Genomic DNA, 18,619 nt, shown 5'->3' on the forward strand with positions numbered 1-18,619 from the left:
TATCCTGCATGTTTAGTTTCAAGTTTAAAATTATCAGGGATTTCAAATCTGGTGTTCCCTGGTAGAGCAGAAGGGAGGCTCTGTGTACCTCATGTTACTTCACATAAAAAGAAGTGAAGGACTAAGTTTTTAACAGAGAACTCTTTACACTGAAGTATTCCTGTGGTATTTGAAATAACAGGTGCTAAGAAGAGAGCAAACAAAAACTCTGATGTTTAAGCACCCTGATTAAAATGTCTCTTTTCACTTGACAGTTCTTGAATCCCATTTCTTGTGATTTTTGTGGGGGTCAGTGTCACTTCGGGGGGGGTCTGGCCCCTGGTTTGAGCTGGCTGCAGTTGGCTGGGGAGAAGCCCAGGCACAGGGAGTTGTGTGAGCCCTTCCCTCTAACCTTGCTTAGAGCTAATCCTTTATAGTAAAGGCTCACCAGATTTGGCTCAGAGCCCTCATTAATCACCACCTCTGCCCATCACAGATGTCTTAATCCTACTAGTTCTTCATTTACTGGTGTGTTTACGGAGCAGAAACGACCTAAATTACCACAGGAATATTAAAAAAATGGTTTCACTTTCCTTTCCCTTGGAGACACATCACCCTCCCAATCAAGTCATTATTTGTCAGCGCCCCAGCTCCTGTTGGGAACAGAAGTGCTGTTTGTCACAGCACACAAGTGACAGAGAGCCTCAGTTACACACACAGGGATCGTGTTCAGCTCCTACAAAGTGACCTTGTTGGGCCATTGCACTAAATTGGTGCAAATCCCAAACTTGGTGCCACCACTCAAAGTCACTTAACTTCAGTCAGATCAGTTTCATTAAAGCTGATAATTTATCACACTGAATATTCTAAATTGCAATTTACAGAGATGGTCTACAAATGAAACTAGGTACGTTTTTAGATGACTTGGATAATAATAGCTAAAAAAATAGTGGAAAGCAAGCCAAGTGCAACATTCACCCAAGATTTAATAGTAAAAGCTGTTTTTCTGTCCTCACTCTGCTACAAATCAAAATAGACTATTTTTGCAATGGGCAGAATGAAACCCAGTTTGACATTATACATGGCAAATGCTACAAGAAATGCTAAAATAAACACTTGCTACCTGAAATAAAAAATAAATATACATTTTAATCTGGATCATGCCAAGACCATTTTCTGCATGCTGAAGTATTTCTCAGCCAACCACATTTAGCTAAATTAATATCAATATAAGTAGATTTTTTTAGTGTAGCATACACTTCATTCCAGAATTTGAAAAAATGTGCTCCATATTGAATAAAGCCAGTATAAATATATTCGGTAATGAGGTCAGATTTTGTTAGAACATTTTCAAGTGAATTAGATAATTTTGTCAAACTATTTAAATGTCTCAGCAAACCATTTGGGAAAATTGACTGCTGCACTTGGTATTGACTTTGGCAAAGGACAGTGTAACATAGGGCTTTTTTTGTTAAAAAAAAAAGAAAAAGCCTTTAAATCAAATTCTGAATCTCATGTCAAACTTGAGTAGACTATTTGTACTCTGCCTCGTGTAGTTTTTGGCATCTCACACATTTGATGACTCAGTAATTAGATTTCTTGATAGTAATCACTTGGTTCCTGCCACAGACTGCCCGATGTGATCCAGCCTTGTCACTGTCCCCATCCCCAGAGCAGGAATTCTCTGCACACAGCTGACAATGGGGCAAACCCTCTGTGTGTGCCAGAGCTGCAGCAGTGCCATGCAGGAGGCAGGGGAGGGCTCCCTTCCCACTGCAAACCCCTGGTACCTTCCAGGAGGGATGGCACTGCCAGGAGCTGGCCAAGGGAACAGCATGCCTTAGTGCTGTCATTTTGTGTTCAGTGACGTTGCCCAGTTAAATGGATGGATGCTTTAAAGAAAACCCTGCTAAATGAAACTCAAGGATTATTAATTAGTTCACACAAAGTTTCTGCACTTGCAATTAAGATGTCGTGTATGGGCTGCATTTCAGCAGTCATGAATAATGTAAGCATAAAGCATTAAATACAGCAGGAGGATCCTGGACTGGGAATGACAATGCTGAATGAAGATTATTTTGAGTTTAGAAAATGGTATTTGAGATGCTGAAAAATTCCAAGTAACTATGTCATGAAACTGGATGCCCTGTTTTAAAATAACTATTCAGAAATGCATTCCAGACTCCATTCCCTGACGTTTGGCTCATGGTTAGGAATCTTATCTCACTCCCACATTTTGTCACAGGATATTTGGGCAAAGACTTTCCTTAGGTACATGAGCACTGAGATAAGAAATCAGCACTGTTGTCTCCTCAGAGAAGGAATCCAAAGTGCACTGAAGCTGGAATTGGCAGAGACATTTCTGATGAAACTCTGGTGTGTCTGAGCTCACTGAGAGGCTCAGCCCACTGGCCATGGTGCTCCTGCTGGAAGGGAAGTGCTGTGCCCTGGAATGGAGACACCGGGGCAGGAATGAGAATTCATCTGGGGGCTTCTGACCCCTCAAACTGCAAACTTGTCTGTTGCCCTCACCCTGCTCAGGCTTTCATTTCTTATTAGCAGCACCAGGACACAAAGGGCCTTAGAAACAAATCCACCTTCCTGACAGTCTGCTAAATCCTTCCCATAGTATATCCTTACTTTATTTCATTCTTGGTTGGGATTTTTGCCTTAACTCCCCTAGGAACCAGCTCCAAGAGGCAACAGCAGAGCAGCACACTGGGAGCAGACAGAGGGAGGGATTCCATTCCAACAGGCTCAGGCTGTCCCATTCTGCAGGGAAGAACAGCTCATGGATGACTTTTGGAATGTCTGCCTCCATTCCTATTTGACCTACTGCCTTCTCTGCTACAGAAAACTTCCTGTTTATCTGCAGTAATTCCCAGTGCCTCCTGTGACTCTGCCATGGGAATGAGTCTGCCAACAGGAAATACAGGGTTGGGAATGTGGCAGGGCAGGAGAAGGGCTGGGCACAGGCATTTTGTGGGACAAGGACAGGGTAAGTCTATCCATCACACTGGGAGGGGGACACCGCTACTGCTACCAGCTGAGGTCAGAAGAGAAGGCTGAAGGAGCAGAGGGCACAGGAGCTCACCTTGCTGCAGAATTCATTCCCCAACTAGGAAAATAAGAAGGACTAGTTTGCTCCTAATTGAATTTCCTCAATCAGATTGTTCTCCATCCACCCCAGGTGTAAATTTCCTTACCACACCTCTTCCGTGCCACACACACTCTGCCTTCTGCCCTTTGCTTAAAATCCTTCTGGCCTTTCCTTGCACCATATAAAAGAAGGGAAAGGTCAGTCACTGGAGGAGATGGGAAAACTCTACATTTAATTGCTATATTTGCTAAAGGACATCAACATGTTCCTAGGGAAGGAAAATCCTTTAATCTCTCTGTATCCTAAATTCCCACCAGTTATGCCAAATGAGAGTCCATTTTCCATCCAAAGTGCTGGGAAGTAAAACTGTAAGTATGAATTTGAATTTGTAAGTATGAATTGAATGAGGCCAGGCACCGAAGAAATCTGAGTAAAAAGGTTAGAGCAGTTTTGTGGCTTGCAGAGATTCTTGACTGTTGAGATGGTATGAGAGCCTTGACACACAGTGCTTTAGAAATCTCACACCCTGCAGCCATGCAACTGTACCCCTGCTGTAGCAGTGCAATCCTACCATCAGTGGGATTAAACACTCTTCCCTGATTAGGATCTGGCCTGCTGCTCAGAGGTGCACAGCAAAAACGTTATCAGAGAGCAAGGAAGTGAGAAAGCCGTGGCTCTGACACTCAGTGAGCCTTACTAAGGCAAACACAGCCCAATTCCTGAGTGAGTCATAGGTCGGGTTTTACCCTCTGAGAGGTTTCTCATGTTAGCTGAGAAAAATTCTCTGTGCTTATCCAAACCTATGAGAAGTCATCCAGCAAGAATTAAAAAACAAAATTAAAATCTAAATGTAACTGCATGCTATGAAGAAAAAAAATCCCATTATGTTTTGTCAAAGACAAGGACAAGGCCCTGAACAACCCGATAATGATGTCCAAGTTTGCCCTGCTTTGCACAGGGCATGGATGACGTGACCTTCTGAGGTCCCATGAAAACTAAATTATTCCATGATTCTAAACCAAACAAAATCGCTTTGTTTGGGCCAGTGTTTTCTTTTGAACAGCATCCATGCAAAGTGAAATAAACAATTCATCCTCCATGACCATGGCAGACCCAGGCCCAGCACTCCCATCACACACGTACCCGTCCCTGGCACTCTCCAGCGGCGACTGGTGCTGGTGTGGGCTGGGCAGGGCGGAGTCCAGGGGAAGGTGCCTTGAGGGAATGTCATGAGGAGGTGGCAGCACCGCTGGGGAGGGGCCGTTGTGGCTGCTGCTGGATCCACTGTACATGCCTGCGAACACACAGCAGTGGCAAAACAAAGTAAGCAAGGAAGCATCAGTAACACCTGCAGAGTCCCCAGCTCCTTCCCTATCCCCCTCCCGACCTGACACAGCACTCACAGCTGGGCCATGGCACTTTGGCATGTGGGTGTCTCCTCTCTGACCCTTCCAGGTGCTCCTGGACGCTGCAGAGCTGCAGAAGCCTCCTGACAGCCATGAGGGCTTGGTGGGACTCCCACCCTGCCTTTCCCATAGCTGTGAGCATAACTTCCCCTGCAGTGCTCAGGGGATGGAGCTCACACAGCAAACAGACCATGGTACCCTGGGGTTTTGCTGTTCATTTCAAACTCTGTCATTTGACTTTCCATTACTAAGCTGCTGGACATCCCAGACTATTTACAAATATCACATATTTATACAAAGGAAAGCCCAATAAATTAAATGCAAAGAGGAACAAGGAGAATTTTTTAATGAGATCATGAAAACAGGTTTGCTAGTACAGAATTACTGAAGGAGGGTGGGTGTGCCATTTTTGGGGACTCTCCTCTACCATGGCAGCAAGGCACCAACAGCCAAGTGCCTACCATGCCCTCAAGCCTACCCATGGTTGAGGAAGCTTTGCCAGGGCTCCTGGATGAAGATGCTGGGATTAGGTTTTTTGGAATTAAGTTTTTTTCTCCCTTCTGAAGAGTGATCATACACCAAGACAGGTCTCTGTGGTGACAGACATCACAGGAGTGCAAGCATGGAGCATGCAAATGCCACCATATGGCAGGGGAAGAGGGCTGGCTCCTTGTCATGCTGCTCTGGGAAAAGTCTACTCCTTGTCCTTCTCTTCCCAGTTTTTCTGCCTTTCTCATCTTCAAGTTTTGCCCACGACACATCTGCCACAGTTCTGTCCCACCCTCCCAGGGCATGTGCACATGGGTGAGGACCAGAACTGCCACTCACACTGAAGTGAGCAGCAAGTGGGGTCTGCCAGCTCTCAGTGTCCAGCCCTAGAGCACAGAGACCCCTCTGGGCCTGTCTTTGCCATCTCTCCTCCTGCACCATTCACTGTTCTTTCCCACTCAGTGTGTGCAGAGCTGCACATCCAGGACAGAGCCATGTGCCAGCTGTGTCACTGGCAGGGCTTGGGATTGCACCCTCCCAATCCCTCCCAGTGACGTGGAACAAGCAGAAGGCAACGTGAAAATCCAGAGCTGAGGGGAATGTGTGACACCGTTGGGGTGGAGAAGCAACATCTGAATGTCAGCATCTGTTTCTGTGTGTGACTGAAGAGCAGAACCACCGAGGCAAGATTCCAGCCACCTTTGTCAGGGGGCTTCAGATGAGTCAAAAACCCCTCATGAACAATGAGTCCTCAGCTGCTGACAGATCTAAAGCAACAAAACTGAACCACATCATCTCTGTCTCCAGCTAGACAGAACATTTGTCAACCAGCCAGTGAAAACAACTTGCTTTCTGCACTGCACACCAGACAGAAGGGGCTTTAAGAAATCAGATGTTCCCAGGTGATGTGAGGATTTATTTGTCAAAGCCTCTTCTGGTAACAGTAAGTCAGTAGCAAGGATGCTACATTGTGGAAATGCTTTTCCACTGGTGGCTTCAGTGCATTTCACAATACAACAGTTTCCACTTCCCTCACATCCTCATTGTTCATACATTCCATGTCAGGCTTGAAGGATGAGCCAAATTTGACCTCGACTGTTCAGTGTCACTTTGCACTTCAGCTCTGTTTCCCACAGCACCAGTTCAGGTACACTGACAGCACAGCCCGGAGGAAACTGCAGACCCTAAACCTGGCTGGTCATGCTCTAAGGCTCCCACACTGCTGGCCCAGCAGTAACTTGTGCAAAAAGCTCAAAAGCCCTCAAAAAAAGGGTCATCTTAGCAGTGTGGTGGCCAGCACACACACTCCATGTTTCAATCCCACCCCTGAACAGTTCATGCATGTTCAGGATGTCTCTGGCTGTTCCTTGAGGTGATGAGAAAGACAGAGTAGCTAAGTACCTACAATCAACATAACTCTCTAGAGGAGCAAGAAGATGTTTAAAAAACCACCCCACAACTCTGTGTGGGCAGCAGAGTCCCACATGATACCTGCACTCAAACCCACCACATGAGAAAACCAAATTAAACCAGAATCCCTGGCACCTCCAGTTTCTGCCAGCCCCAACCCTCTGCAGAGGAATTTACCCATCTGTGGAACTGCTGGGGACACCCAGTGCCCACTGCTGGGCTTGCAGAGTCTCCAGCTGGGGACATCCTCTCCCAGATCTATCTCTGACTTCCTGATCACACCTCAGGGAAAAGGCCCCTGCCTGGACCTGGGCACTGAGGCTCTCAGGGTTTGTCACCAGCGAGTTCTCCTGTCCCTACACCTCTGTGCAGCACCACTCACACCCAGTCTGGCACGTGCTGTCCCTTGTCCCACATCCCCCCAAGCCATCCCTGTGCTGCCTCACCCCAGTTCCCTCCCCACAGACCAACAAGCCAAGGGGGGAACAGCAGCTGCTAATCCAGTCTCAGTATAATTTTCAGTACTTCCAAAATGTCTTCCCTTTTACAGTTTTTCTTCCATTTCTTTCAGCACTGAGCACTAATATTCTGTGTACCTGAAGCCTTTGGAGCTGCTGTGAGTGACTCCTGCAAGGGCAGCCCATGCCAGGCCTGTGCACCTTGGGCCTCCTCACACACTGACCATCTCAGCTTGTAAATAGAAGTCATCAATCAGTATTTTAAATGGCTTGGCCTTTAACCTTAACATCTGTGGCCAAAACAGTGCCCTGAGCATCTGTGACCAGCAGCCTTTCCCCCTCAGCTTTACGCTGAGAGCAGGCAAACAACAATAAAACCCAGAGAAAATGCCTGAGTGGGACCAGAGTGACACAAGCTCTTGTCCACAGGCAGAGTTAAATGTGTGCAGCCATGATGCATTTTAGTTATGAGGAGGGAAAAAGGAGGAAGATCTCAGCTAACAATGGGTTCCTCTGACTGCAGAAACATTCCTCTGCTCACTGTCTTACCTACTTTGAAGTCAGACACAAGGGATGGGGCCTTTTTTAATATTTTGGTTTTTTTTCTGTGATGGGCTTTCATCCCTGACATATTTAAAATGTGCTTTAACTTGGAGAAAGACAAAACTGAAATTCTCCAGGAATCCAAGTGATCCCTAAAGCCCAGAGCTCTGCACATTAATAATGTGGTTTCTTTGAAAAAAATAACACAAAAACCAAACTCAAAAGCCCAAACCATGAATGTTTTCATATTTCAAGTTGAATATGAGGACATCATACATTATATTTATCCATCTATAGCCTACATACAGAATTACAACTGATTTCTCAAAAAATATTACCTCAGCTTATTTGAAAGAGCAAATGTGCAATCACTGCAGACTATAGGTGGCAGCAGGAATGTCCTCATGCTTTAATTCTGTAAGGATCAGCACTTTGGTTTATATGCCCTAAATAATGACAGAGGAACAGTTTTGACTGAGGACTGTATTGCACATATGATGAAGCAACTTCTGTTTCACTGCAAAACAGTCTTTCAAGTCTTGATTTATTTTTCCCTGGCACTTGTTCATACTGTGCATTGATGGGGTCTCATATGGAGTGACCTGATGGAAGTATCAGGGAAGATTTACAGGTTTTTTTACAACATCCTGATGATGGATTGATATAATCAGCACAGAAATCATACCAGACAAAGCCAGAGTTATGGACAGATAAAATCCTTCATTTCACAAGAGATTCTCTGAAATGACACTGAGGGGTTAGGGATGGTCTGTTTATCTGTGAGTTAATAACTCTTTTCCTGTTTTATTGTTGTCACTTGAAATCTGAGGCTGTTTCTGAAGCACCGCCTGCTCTAGGGAAAATGTCACTGCTCCTGCCTGGAAGGGGGAGGCCAAGCCATGCTCCTGCTACATGGGGCTGTCAAGGGGAGAGCACAGGCCACTGCTGCCCTCACAAACCTTATTCAGAGCAGGCGGCACAGGCAGAGACTGGAAATCAACCCCAAATCCCTCCAGCTTTCTCCCACTTTTCAAGGAGCCACATGAAAGCCCTGAGTTCAGACTCCCAGGGAAAGTACATCAGAATGATGGGGTATTTCCCTTTCTACTCCATTCTGTTCACCACTCACATTCCAACATTTTAATGCAACTTGAACTAGAAAAGAGAATAGGAGATGTTAAGCAAAATGGATTTTTTGTTTGGAAGATTTGGAGAAATCAAATAAAAGTAGGAGATTCTTGCAGAAGGCAGATTACAATTACACTGCTGGCTTTTGGGAGTGCCTCTCTCTGTGCCACCTGAACACAGGACCTCAAAATGCACATCTCTGATTCAGGATCCTCTGCTGGGGTTCAAAACTGTGAATCTGTATCTTATTTCCCACAGAAGGGAATGGAATCCTCTTTTTCTCTTCCTATAAAATGTATAGAAGAGTCTAAAGCCCCTGAAAAGGGCCAACTCTTGTTCGAATCACAAGAACAAAAGAAAATACAGAAAGGAAGATTAAATACTAGAAAATATTATTAGAAGAAGGTTTGACATTTCAACTTCGAGTTTTCTCCCATTCATGTATCACCATATTTTTTGTTATGATCCGAAGTGCATCATAACACTGAGTCTCCTCAGCTTTCCTGCAGCTCCTGAAGAAAACTCTCCTGGTGGGACTCTGTGCCAGAGCATCCACTGGACTCAGCACAGCTCCTGCACCTGCACTCTGCCCAGACCAACTTTGAAAGGAGAACACATGGATGGAGACAGACTCTCAGCAGGGCTGCTGCCCCTTCACATGAAATTAACAGCAGCTATTTCTCTGACTAATGCTGAAAAACCAAAAAAAGCAAGCCCTTAGCAAACAACTCGCTTAATTATTTCATCTTATTTGTTGGTCTGGAGTTTTCATCACTTTCCACAGTGACAAATCTTTTCTGCTTTGAATCCTCTCTTGTATGACATATTTAGCACCACACTCATTAGAAGTATTCTTACCTGTAATTAAATCATGAGGAGCTACAGATCTGCCACACTTCCCATCCAGGATGTGCTGAGAAGATGTGTGCAGCTGTTGGATAGCTAAGCATTCACTGAGTACATCTTGTTCAATATCAGTACAGGACTTTAACTACAAGAGGAAGATAAAAGAAACATTGTGTTACATAGTAAAACCAAATTATTTATAATTAACTTCGTTTATCTCCTTAAGGGTTATATATAGAAGGAAGAAATGCCATTCTTAGGAACTCAGTGTAATTAAGGATGTGTCTAGTACTTGGCACTTGTAATTAGAGATGACTTTGGTTTTCTGAAGTGCACAAGTTAAAAGTGTGCTAATCTTACATCAACAACCAGTTTGCTTCAAAAATAATGTACCCTGTGTTCCTTCAAACCTTCCTGAGTAATTGAACTGCACATTTTCAGGCTTTCTGTAGTTTCTTGGATTCTGTGGCAAAAGGTTTGCGTCACCCTGTAACTGTGACACTTGGAAAGGCATTTGATAGGGAAAAAAAAGCATTTGTGCTGATCAGATTGGAAGTGGCAGAGCGAGGCTGTCGGTGATGGGAAGAGGTTCCACTCACGTGTCAGCTCTGCTCCATGGAAATGAAAGCTCTGGCAAAAGGCTCTGAAGCAAACTCTCAAAAACCACAATGTCCATCATATTAAAAACAGCAGGAGAGGAGAATTAAGAAAGAAAAGCATTTCTAATTCTCTTTCAAACATGCTGATGCTGCCAAGCTTTTGTCATAACAGAGTGATCGCATTACACAAACAGCCATCATACTCTACAGCCATTAATAAATAGTTATTGTCCTTATGGGTACAGCCTCACATACCCATCTCCCCTGGGCTTGGGTATTCTAAATAAAGGGCCCAGGCAAACCTTCTCAGAATTCTGCTCTACAGCCATTTGTGGGTTTGAGATAAACATCTGACATTTGGATCACAAGTGCATCTGCAGCCAATTAAACTACTACTAAATTAACAGCTAACTTTCTCCTGTTTTGTTTCTGTAAAGCCTTTCAGAACAACCAAATATCACCACTGCACTAATCCTCTAAGCTATGAACTAAGTGCTCAGGATTCCTTTGATACAAGTCTAAGCTCAGGCATTTTGTTTTGTATCAGAGATGGCACATTTTGGTAGCATGTCTCAACCAAGACAAGTTGGCAGAACAGCTTGTTAATTTTTCTTTCTTGGCTAGGTCATTTCCACTCAGAACTCTTGGGAAGTTGATACCAACAGACAACTGCCTTTGCTGAGTTATAATCAAAAACAAGCAAATGAGTATAAACAGTCTTTTTCCTTTTTTCCTACATCTGAAATCCAAAGTAGGCTGTTTAGTAACACTGGGATTTACTTGGTTGTGAAAGGTGTTGGGTTTTTTTAATATATTTAAGTGAAATACTTAGGGGGGGGTTCTTGTTTCTTTATCAGCCAGGTTTGCTTTGATCCTTTTTAAGAGAGCCTGACCAAAACACAAAAATCTGCTACTTTTTCAGGTGCCTTTCATTTGAGGAAAAAGAGCCATGGGATCAAATATTCATAAAGTTATCATGGATAAATGAGACAGGAAATCTGAAGATGATTTCAAACCACTGGAGGAGTGCAGATTTAGACTGATCTACCAAATAAGGTGTGGGAGGCAAGTTACTAACATTATTGTAAGATAGATTTGATAAGTCTATACAAGGCTGTGTACATGCACACAGGAAAATTCCTCAAGGCAAGAGATTAAGTGATATGAAACCCTCGATATTGATGTCTTGGTGCTTCCAAGCAGCCTGAGTTTGCAGCTGCTGTTAACAAATTTGGCCTGGATTGATTCTGTGCTCCAGGCCTCCTGTTGCACCAGGATGTACTTTGTGCCCTCTCACACAAAGTTTGGATTTGGGGTTTTTCCCCACCTTGCTCTGCAGAAATGGAATGAGGCTTTGGGAGGTGCCAAGGTGTAAGAGTGGGGACTGTCCCTAGATGTAAGGATGGTGACATGTTAAGGCATTCAGCTCAGTACACAGAGCTGAACAAATTACACCCAGGTTTGGTGTTAGGAAGCAATTCCCTCCTTGTTTCTCTAAAGTATGCCAGAAAACACAGGAAGGAAAAATGGGGAGGGAAGGGGGCATGGCTGACACAAGGACATCTCTTCTATTCCAAGTCCTCTTTTCCTATATTCCACTCTACCCTGGCTTAGTTTCATTTGTGTTTTAGATGATCTGCCAACATGTACTTCAGTTAATACCATCAGTGTGTACTGATTGCAGAGACTCAGTGCATGGACATTTTATGTGAATAACAGCATCATTTGGGGTTGTGTATAAAGATGAACAGGAAAATAAACGCTTGGACAGAAAGCTTGGGGCAAACTGAACTTAGAGGGTGGCAGCCTTTGAAAGTACACATATATAAGGTGGTTTGCTTCACAACAGTGATTAAAAACCAGGAGTTTTCTTCTGTGATATTGCTGAAAAACTGCTCTGAAAATACATAAATTAAAGGTAAATGGAAAATGAGTGCATTGAGGAGCTCTGGGGACGTGCCACTCCTTGCCTGCTCTTACCTTCTTACGCACCTGCTGCTCTTTGGCCGAGTGAGCCTTGACGTGCTTGCGCAGGGAGCTGGGGTCGGTGTAGCGCTTGGAGCAGCCGGGGATCTGGCAGGCGTACGGCTTCTGGGGAGGAGCAAAGGGACAGAGTCACACCCAGGAGGGGCACACACACTGTGGGGACGTGTCACACCCCTGTGCCCGCCCCAGCATGGGCACACACACTGTGGGACAGATGTCACACCCCTGTGCCCGCCCCAGCATGGGCACACACACTGTGGGGACGTGTCACACCCCTGTGCCTGCCCCAGCATGGGCACACACACTGTGGGACAGATGTCACACCCCTGTGCCCGCCCCAGCATGGGCACACACACTGTGGGACAGATGTCACACCCCTGTGCCCATCCCAGCATGGGCACACACACTGTGGGACAGATGTCACACCCCTGTGCCCGCCCCAGCATGGGCACACACACTGTGGGACAGATGTCACACCCCTGTGCCTGCCCCAGCATGGGCACACACACTGTGGGACAGATGTCACACCCCTGTGCCCATCCCAGCATGGGCACACACACTGTGGGACAGATGTCACACCCCTGTGCCCATCCCAGCATGGGCACACACACTGTGGGACAGATGTCACGCCCCTGTGCCCGCCCCACCAGCACAGGGAGCACACACAGTGTGAACCTGAGCTGTTCACACTCAGCTGAACCTGAGCTGTTCCCTCTCTCTGCTGCGCCCACGTTTGCTCTGTCTCCTCTGAGCTCTCCAACCAGGCACGATGCAAACAGAAGTGATTCTGCACTGGCACACTGGATATGGTTCACTGGGCTGAGCTAAATGCTGGTGAGGTACAACTGAATGGGTTTTGAGAGCATTTCTTTATTCCCTAGCCTTTACAAACAAAATTATCATGGCATCAGCCAGTATAATTATAAAGACAGTCATTCTGGTTTTGAGTTCTGATTTATATAAATGTTACAAGGATTGCTGGGCACTGGGGAGACCCCACTTCAAATCCTGGGTGCAGCTTTGGGATCCTCATGACAGGAAAAGCATTGAGGGGCTGGAGCATGTCCAGAGAAGGGCAATGGAGTTGGGAACAGTCTGGAGAGGCTGAGGGAGCTGGGGGGCTCAGCCTGCAGAAAAGGAGGCTCAGAGGGGACCTTCCCAGTCACTGAAATCCTCACCAAATTCTTCTTGTGGCTATGCCTATTCCTAAAAAATGGAACACTCTCTCTGGGTTACAGAACAAACTCCAAATGAAGGTGCAATTGCCAAAATGAGCAAAGGCAATTTTTATTAAGTGACCATTGTCTTAAATGCCAGCAGAATAGTGCTGCATGGCAGAGCTCACAAAGCTTTCAAGTTGAATGGAACATTCTTTTGTTCTCTGTTTTCTTGCCTCATCTATCAACATTACCTCAGCCTTCTCACTAGGACTAGCAAATCCTTTTGGTGTCTTCTCAAAGGTAGAAAACTGGTTTGCCATGACCTCGATGTCACATTCTTTAATCCCCTTGGTTTCCGAAGGAGGATGCACAGAAGGCAAAAAATCCCACCAGTTTTGGGAGAAGTGACTGTGAAACCCAGTTGCTCTGCTCCTGGAGGAGTGCTGATGTGCCCCTTTTACCACAAGGACAGACAGGTTCCCTTTGTTCTGCTCCTGCCTAAGAGAAGGATCTACTTCCAGATGATTTAGTGGGGATTCCATCAAACTAGCACACACCAGTAAGTGAAATGATTTACAGATTCTCCTTTGGAGAAGATAAATGGTGGAGTGACCTACATTGAGAAGCTTTAAAACCAATTCCAAATGCACTCAGTAAGGAAAAAGCAGCCTATATAAACCCCCTTTCTTTGTAAGCACCTCCAGAGGATATGTATTTCTGCTCTGTCCAGCCAGCAGGAAATTTCTGAAGGAATAATAGAATCATTCACCAATTCATGACCTTGCAGGCTAACACAGCACCTACCCAGAAAGTTACAGGGCAAAGGAGATTTATTGAGAGTGTCTGGAACACAGAGAACTGACACCTGAGGAAAAGCTATGGAAAACTTTAACAAATCCCTTGGCAGAAAAACCAGCAGAGTATTTTTCAAATCACTGATGTCATTCAAATTAGTGATAAAATCATTCAACTCAGTCCTAGGGAAACTGGATGAGAATGTGATCACCCTAACAAAGGTTCATGGCTGTGTGCTCTGACATTCCAGGCAGTTGTTTGGTGCAGCAGCACCATCCTGTAGCTCTGCTATTTTTCATGTTCACATAAGCACACAATTCACTGAGCTTAAACCACAGGGCTTCAATTAAATCAGGTAAGTGGAACTCAGTTCGTGTGTGCAGGACTACAGAAACAGTTTTAGAGAACCTGCAGTGGAATAGCATGGAGATGTGTTTAGATATTGAAGAAAGTTATTAGAAAATTATTACTGTACCTTTTTCCTGATTTATGAGCATTTCAGATAATAAAGACAGAGATAAAGGGAGAAGAGAAGAAAATAGAAAGTTAAGACATTTGTCTTCAATATTGCACAGACAACACATACAAAGAATTTGTGCTCATTTTAGTAACCATGTCAGTTCTCTCTTAAAACATTCAATTTGGCATTCAATTTGTGAGTTTGGCTAATAAAAAAATATAACTACTAGATTCAGGCAATTAAATTAAAAAACTACATGCAATTAGTATATCCACTTTCAAAAGAGATACAAATGACAAATTCAAATATCTCAGGTTGACTTTCAAATAAATAAAACATTGTTATTTTAAGTGTGCTTTGGTTTGGAAAATGTGACTGACTTGCTTCTCGTACTTGTTTGTTTTTGCAAGGCATAATGTACATTAGACATTCCTTAATGCTGCACTGTCTGAAATGTGTAACTGCTTAAAAAGTAAATATCAATTAAACTCAAAAGTTCTGCCCCATAAACACTTGGCCAAACTAAACCATATATTCACTTCTTTGAAAAAGACAAAGGAACAACTCTGCCTGTTATTCTTTACAAGCTTTATGCTGAGGACATGATTGGTCTGCAGAGCTGTGCCATTGCTTTCTTTCCCCCTGATCTGGTGATTTCATTTCAGTAGAGCCCAAGACACTTGACAGGCTCCTGTTCTCTCTGTGAGACAAGGGAGAAGAGCTGCAGAGTCAAGCCAAACCTACCAACTGTAGAGAATAAGAGAGTGTGTTTCTCACAGTTAATCTGAGAGATTAACTGTAAAATGGAGGGTACTTAACTACAGAGTTATGAGACAGATTTATTTTCACTTTTTACAAAATTACTGTCCAAAACTGAGGTGCATTTCCCTTCCACTGAGAGGTCTGAAGAGCTTTTGCATTCACCCAGAGCACTCACTGAAGGGACAGGAAGTGAGACAATGACACACATTTGGAGCAGCAGCAGTGACTCAGCTCTACCTTACTGAGCTGCTGCCTCCTCTTACTGGAACAGGAACAATGGCAGAGTTTGCTGAGTAACTCATCCTGCGTAACCACTGCTCAGCATGAGTAACACAGCATAATTGCCTCTCTGTGATCACGACTTTCTCATTTCTCAGAGCACAAACAGCTCAAAACCAAATCCACTTGCTCCTAGCTGAGTGTTCTAAGACTCTCTTAGTGAAAAGGCCAAGCCCCCTGGAGCAGCAGGACCGACTGTGTCCCAGGGGCACTGGAACACTGGGACAGCTCCCAGTACGGAATGGTGCTTACGGTGTCCAGGTGTGTCCTCTGGTGCTTTGCCCGGTCACTGGAGTTGCTGAAAGCTTTCTGGCAGCCAGGATGCTGGCACAGGTATGGCTTCTCCCCAGTGTGACTCCGGAGGTGGATCTTGAGGTTCTCAAGCCTAGAAAATGCCTTGTTGCACCCTTCAAACTGAAAAACGTCATTAAAAAAATCATTGTAAGGTTCTATTAAACAAACCATGTGCAGCCACAATGAGAACAGTGTAAGAACCAAGTTGGACGTGCAATAAATCAACCAACATTCAAACATCTGTTGAAATTTATGGATGAAACACAACATGTTGTGCTGTTCATTTAATCTGTCACCGAAGACACGGTGTGCAGCTCAGTAATAATACAGGGGTTATAAATATCTCACACATTCTGTCTGAGCTGAACACTTAGAGACACGGTGTCAGAGCAGAAAATTTAAAGAAAGAACAAGTGTTCTGAGGAGTCCTCTGTGATGTAAACTGCCACAGGAGCCACGGTGGGCAATAACAATTAGCTGCTACAGACAGAGAGTAAGAGAAGCTGGTGGGTTAGAACCTGGTTTCAAGTGTCTGAAATATTATACCCTGGAGCAGATGAGCATGGACTATTACAGGAAGACCTGATCCATTTGAAGATCAATCCAAAGGAACCCTGCTGTTATTCTGCACCCTTTTCTTTACTAGCTGTATCATTCAAAGCTGTTCTCAGCATTTATACAACCAGTAACCTGAGCAATTCTGGGTTCTTAAGCACCCGTTTCATTAGGGAGCTCAGCAATAAAAAAGCCTTCAGATCAGAAGTCACCGTTTCAAATTAAATCTGAATAAATATATAAGTAAAACTGCCAGCTACTAGGCCAAGGGAAGGGTGTTTTGCATTGCTCAGTGCTAAGTTTCAGTGTTACAGACAAGAGGCGGTGGAGGCACTGTCTGTAGGATGGGAACTCTCCCAGGTGAGCACAAATAGTTGTGGTGTGCACATTCATGCACCTGCACACCCACAAAATGCACTCAGATACTTGCACATGTTCAAATACTTGCATGCAAACACTAAAGTGAAGGAATGCATCCTCTTTGCCCACTCTGCACATATTGCTGTTTCATGGCACTGCACATCTTCTTATGCCTCTACACAGATAAAAAACCTGATTCCTCAAGGATTTGTGATCTCATGGAACGTATTTGAGAAACACAACCCAATCCACCTTCCTGTCAACACTAAGAGCAATTCTGAAATATAGTAGGTGCATCTTCACAGAATGGTTTGGGTTGGAAAGAACCTTAAGGGTCACCTAGTTCCAGGCCCTGCCGTGGGCAAGGGACACCTTCCACTATCCCAGGTTGCTCCAAGCCCTGTCCAACCTGGCTTTGAGCAATTCCAGGGATGGGGCAGCCACAGCTTCTCTGAGCAACCTGTTCCAACCACTGTTTCTAGAAGCCAGAGCTTTTTCTATGATTCTTGTTTGTAAACAGTGAAATCCTGACTCTCACAAAATCAGCAAATGCTTTGTCACTTCCTTTTGCTGAGTCAAGATTTTGTTCAGCAGCTTTCCAGGAACCTCAGATGTCATCACAGAAATCACCACCCTGTCAATCTTGCTTGTCACACACACCTCAGGGCAGGCAAACTGCAGACTGCAGTGCAGGGGGAGAGATGGGACGGGAGAGCAGCTGCAGATGGAGGAGCACTGAAGGTGCTCCAGCCTGGGGGCTCCTGATCTCCCAGGGCCTAAGAGATGGAGAAAGGCCCAGCACATCCTGCTCATCCCAGGGTGTTTGTAAACACCTCAGCGCAGCAGCCACAGTGATTCTGGAGCCAGCAGTTGGTGTTGCAGGCTGTGTCCTGGCACTGGATGCAGATCACTCTGCACACCACAGCCAGAGGCGTTTCTGGCACTGCTCTGCCTGTCCCAGCCCCTCACACACCAAAGGATCAATGTGGCCCTTAATGCCACAAATATCTCAGTGCTCTGAGCAGTAACCTGGGTGAATGGCACACTGGGTATGTGTACAGACAACCATCTGGTGTGAATACATCTTCCACCTTTTCGCATCACAGCCATTGTGTCAGATCCACAAAATCATCTGGAGACATGCAGGTGATGACATGCTGGTGACATTTTAGGAGTTCAGAAGCTTTGTCTGGCCACGACCCACCTCTGAACACTTGAGCTGGTGCAAGGAGGTAGGGGGGTTTGGAAGTGACCAAAGCTACCAAGGCTTCAAAAAAACAAACTTTCTTCACAATCATCACTAAAAATCTGACTAAGATTCAGGATGGAGCAATTTGAATTGTGCAAAAATGCTGAAGTCTATGAAAAATAGAGCAGGGTTCAGCAAATTCACACTTCTCATAGGACATTCCATAAAGCTGAGTTAATGTTCTGAGGTCCTAAAGATCACTTTTTTCCTTTTTGTTCCCAATCTTCCTCCTTCCCAACCTCTTCTGATTAGTGTGCCCACAGTGTGGCATCCCTTTGAAGTGTTAACCCTTTCATCTCTCTTCCAGGTCCCCTTCAAGCAGTGAGAGGCTGCTCTGAGTCTCCCTGGGGCCTTCTCCAGGCTGAACAAGCCCAACTCTCTCAGCCTTTCTTCTCACAAGAGGTGTTCTATCCCTTGGAGCATTTTTGGGCTCCTTTATCCCCCAGCCTGTGTTGATACCAGGGGTTGCCCTGAACCAGCTGGAGAACTGAGGACTTGCTGAAACCCCATGGGCCACTTCTGGAGCTTATCCACATCCCTCTGGATGCCACCCCATCCTTCAGGAGTGTCAACTGCACCACTCAGCTTGGTGTCACTCATGAATCTGCTGAGACTGCACTTGGTCCCACTACAGGCCCCCAGGGACACCACCTGTCCCCCATGTCCCATCTGAACACTGAGTCTCTCACCACTCTGGATGTCACCATCATTCCTCCTTCCCTGAGCACTCCAGCCATCAAATCCATCTCTCTCCAACTTAG

General features: G+C 45.0%; 1 protein-coding gene across 1 annotated transcript in view; it reads right to left on the minus strand.

Annotated features, from left to right (window-relative positions):
- GLIS1 (GLIS family zinc finger 1) overlaps positions 1 to 18,619 on the minus strand; it is a 178,123-nt gene that overhangs the window by 17,216 nt on the left and 142,288 nt on the right. Inside the window, 4 exon segments of the mRNA XM_059478526.1 lie at positions 4,223 to 4,373; positions 9,372 to 9,504; positions 11,939 to 12,049; positions 15,653 to 15,814. Coding sequence (XP_059334509.1) covers positions 4,223 to 4,373; positions 9,372 to 9,504; positions 11,939 to 12,049; positions 15,653 to 15,814 — 557 coding nt within the window.

This window comes from Ammospiza nelsoni, chromosome 9 (assembly GCF_027579445.1).
Source record: "Ammospiza nelsoni isolate bAmmNel1 chromosome 9, bAmmNel1.pri, whole genome shotgun sequence".
Lineage (NCBI taxonomy): Eukaryota > Metazoa > Chordata > Aves > Passeriformes > Passerellidae > Ammospiza > Ammospiza nelsoni.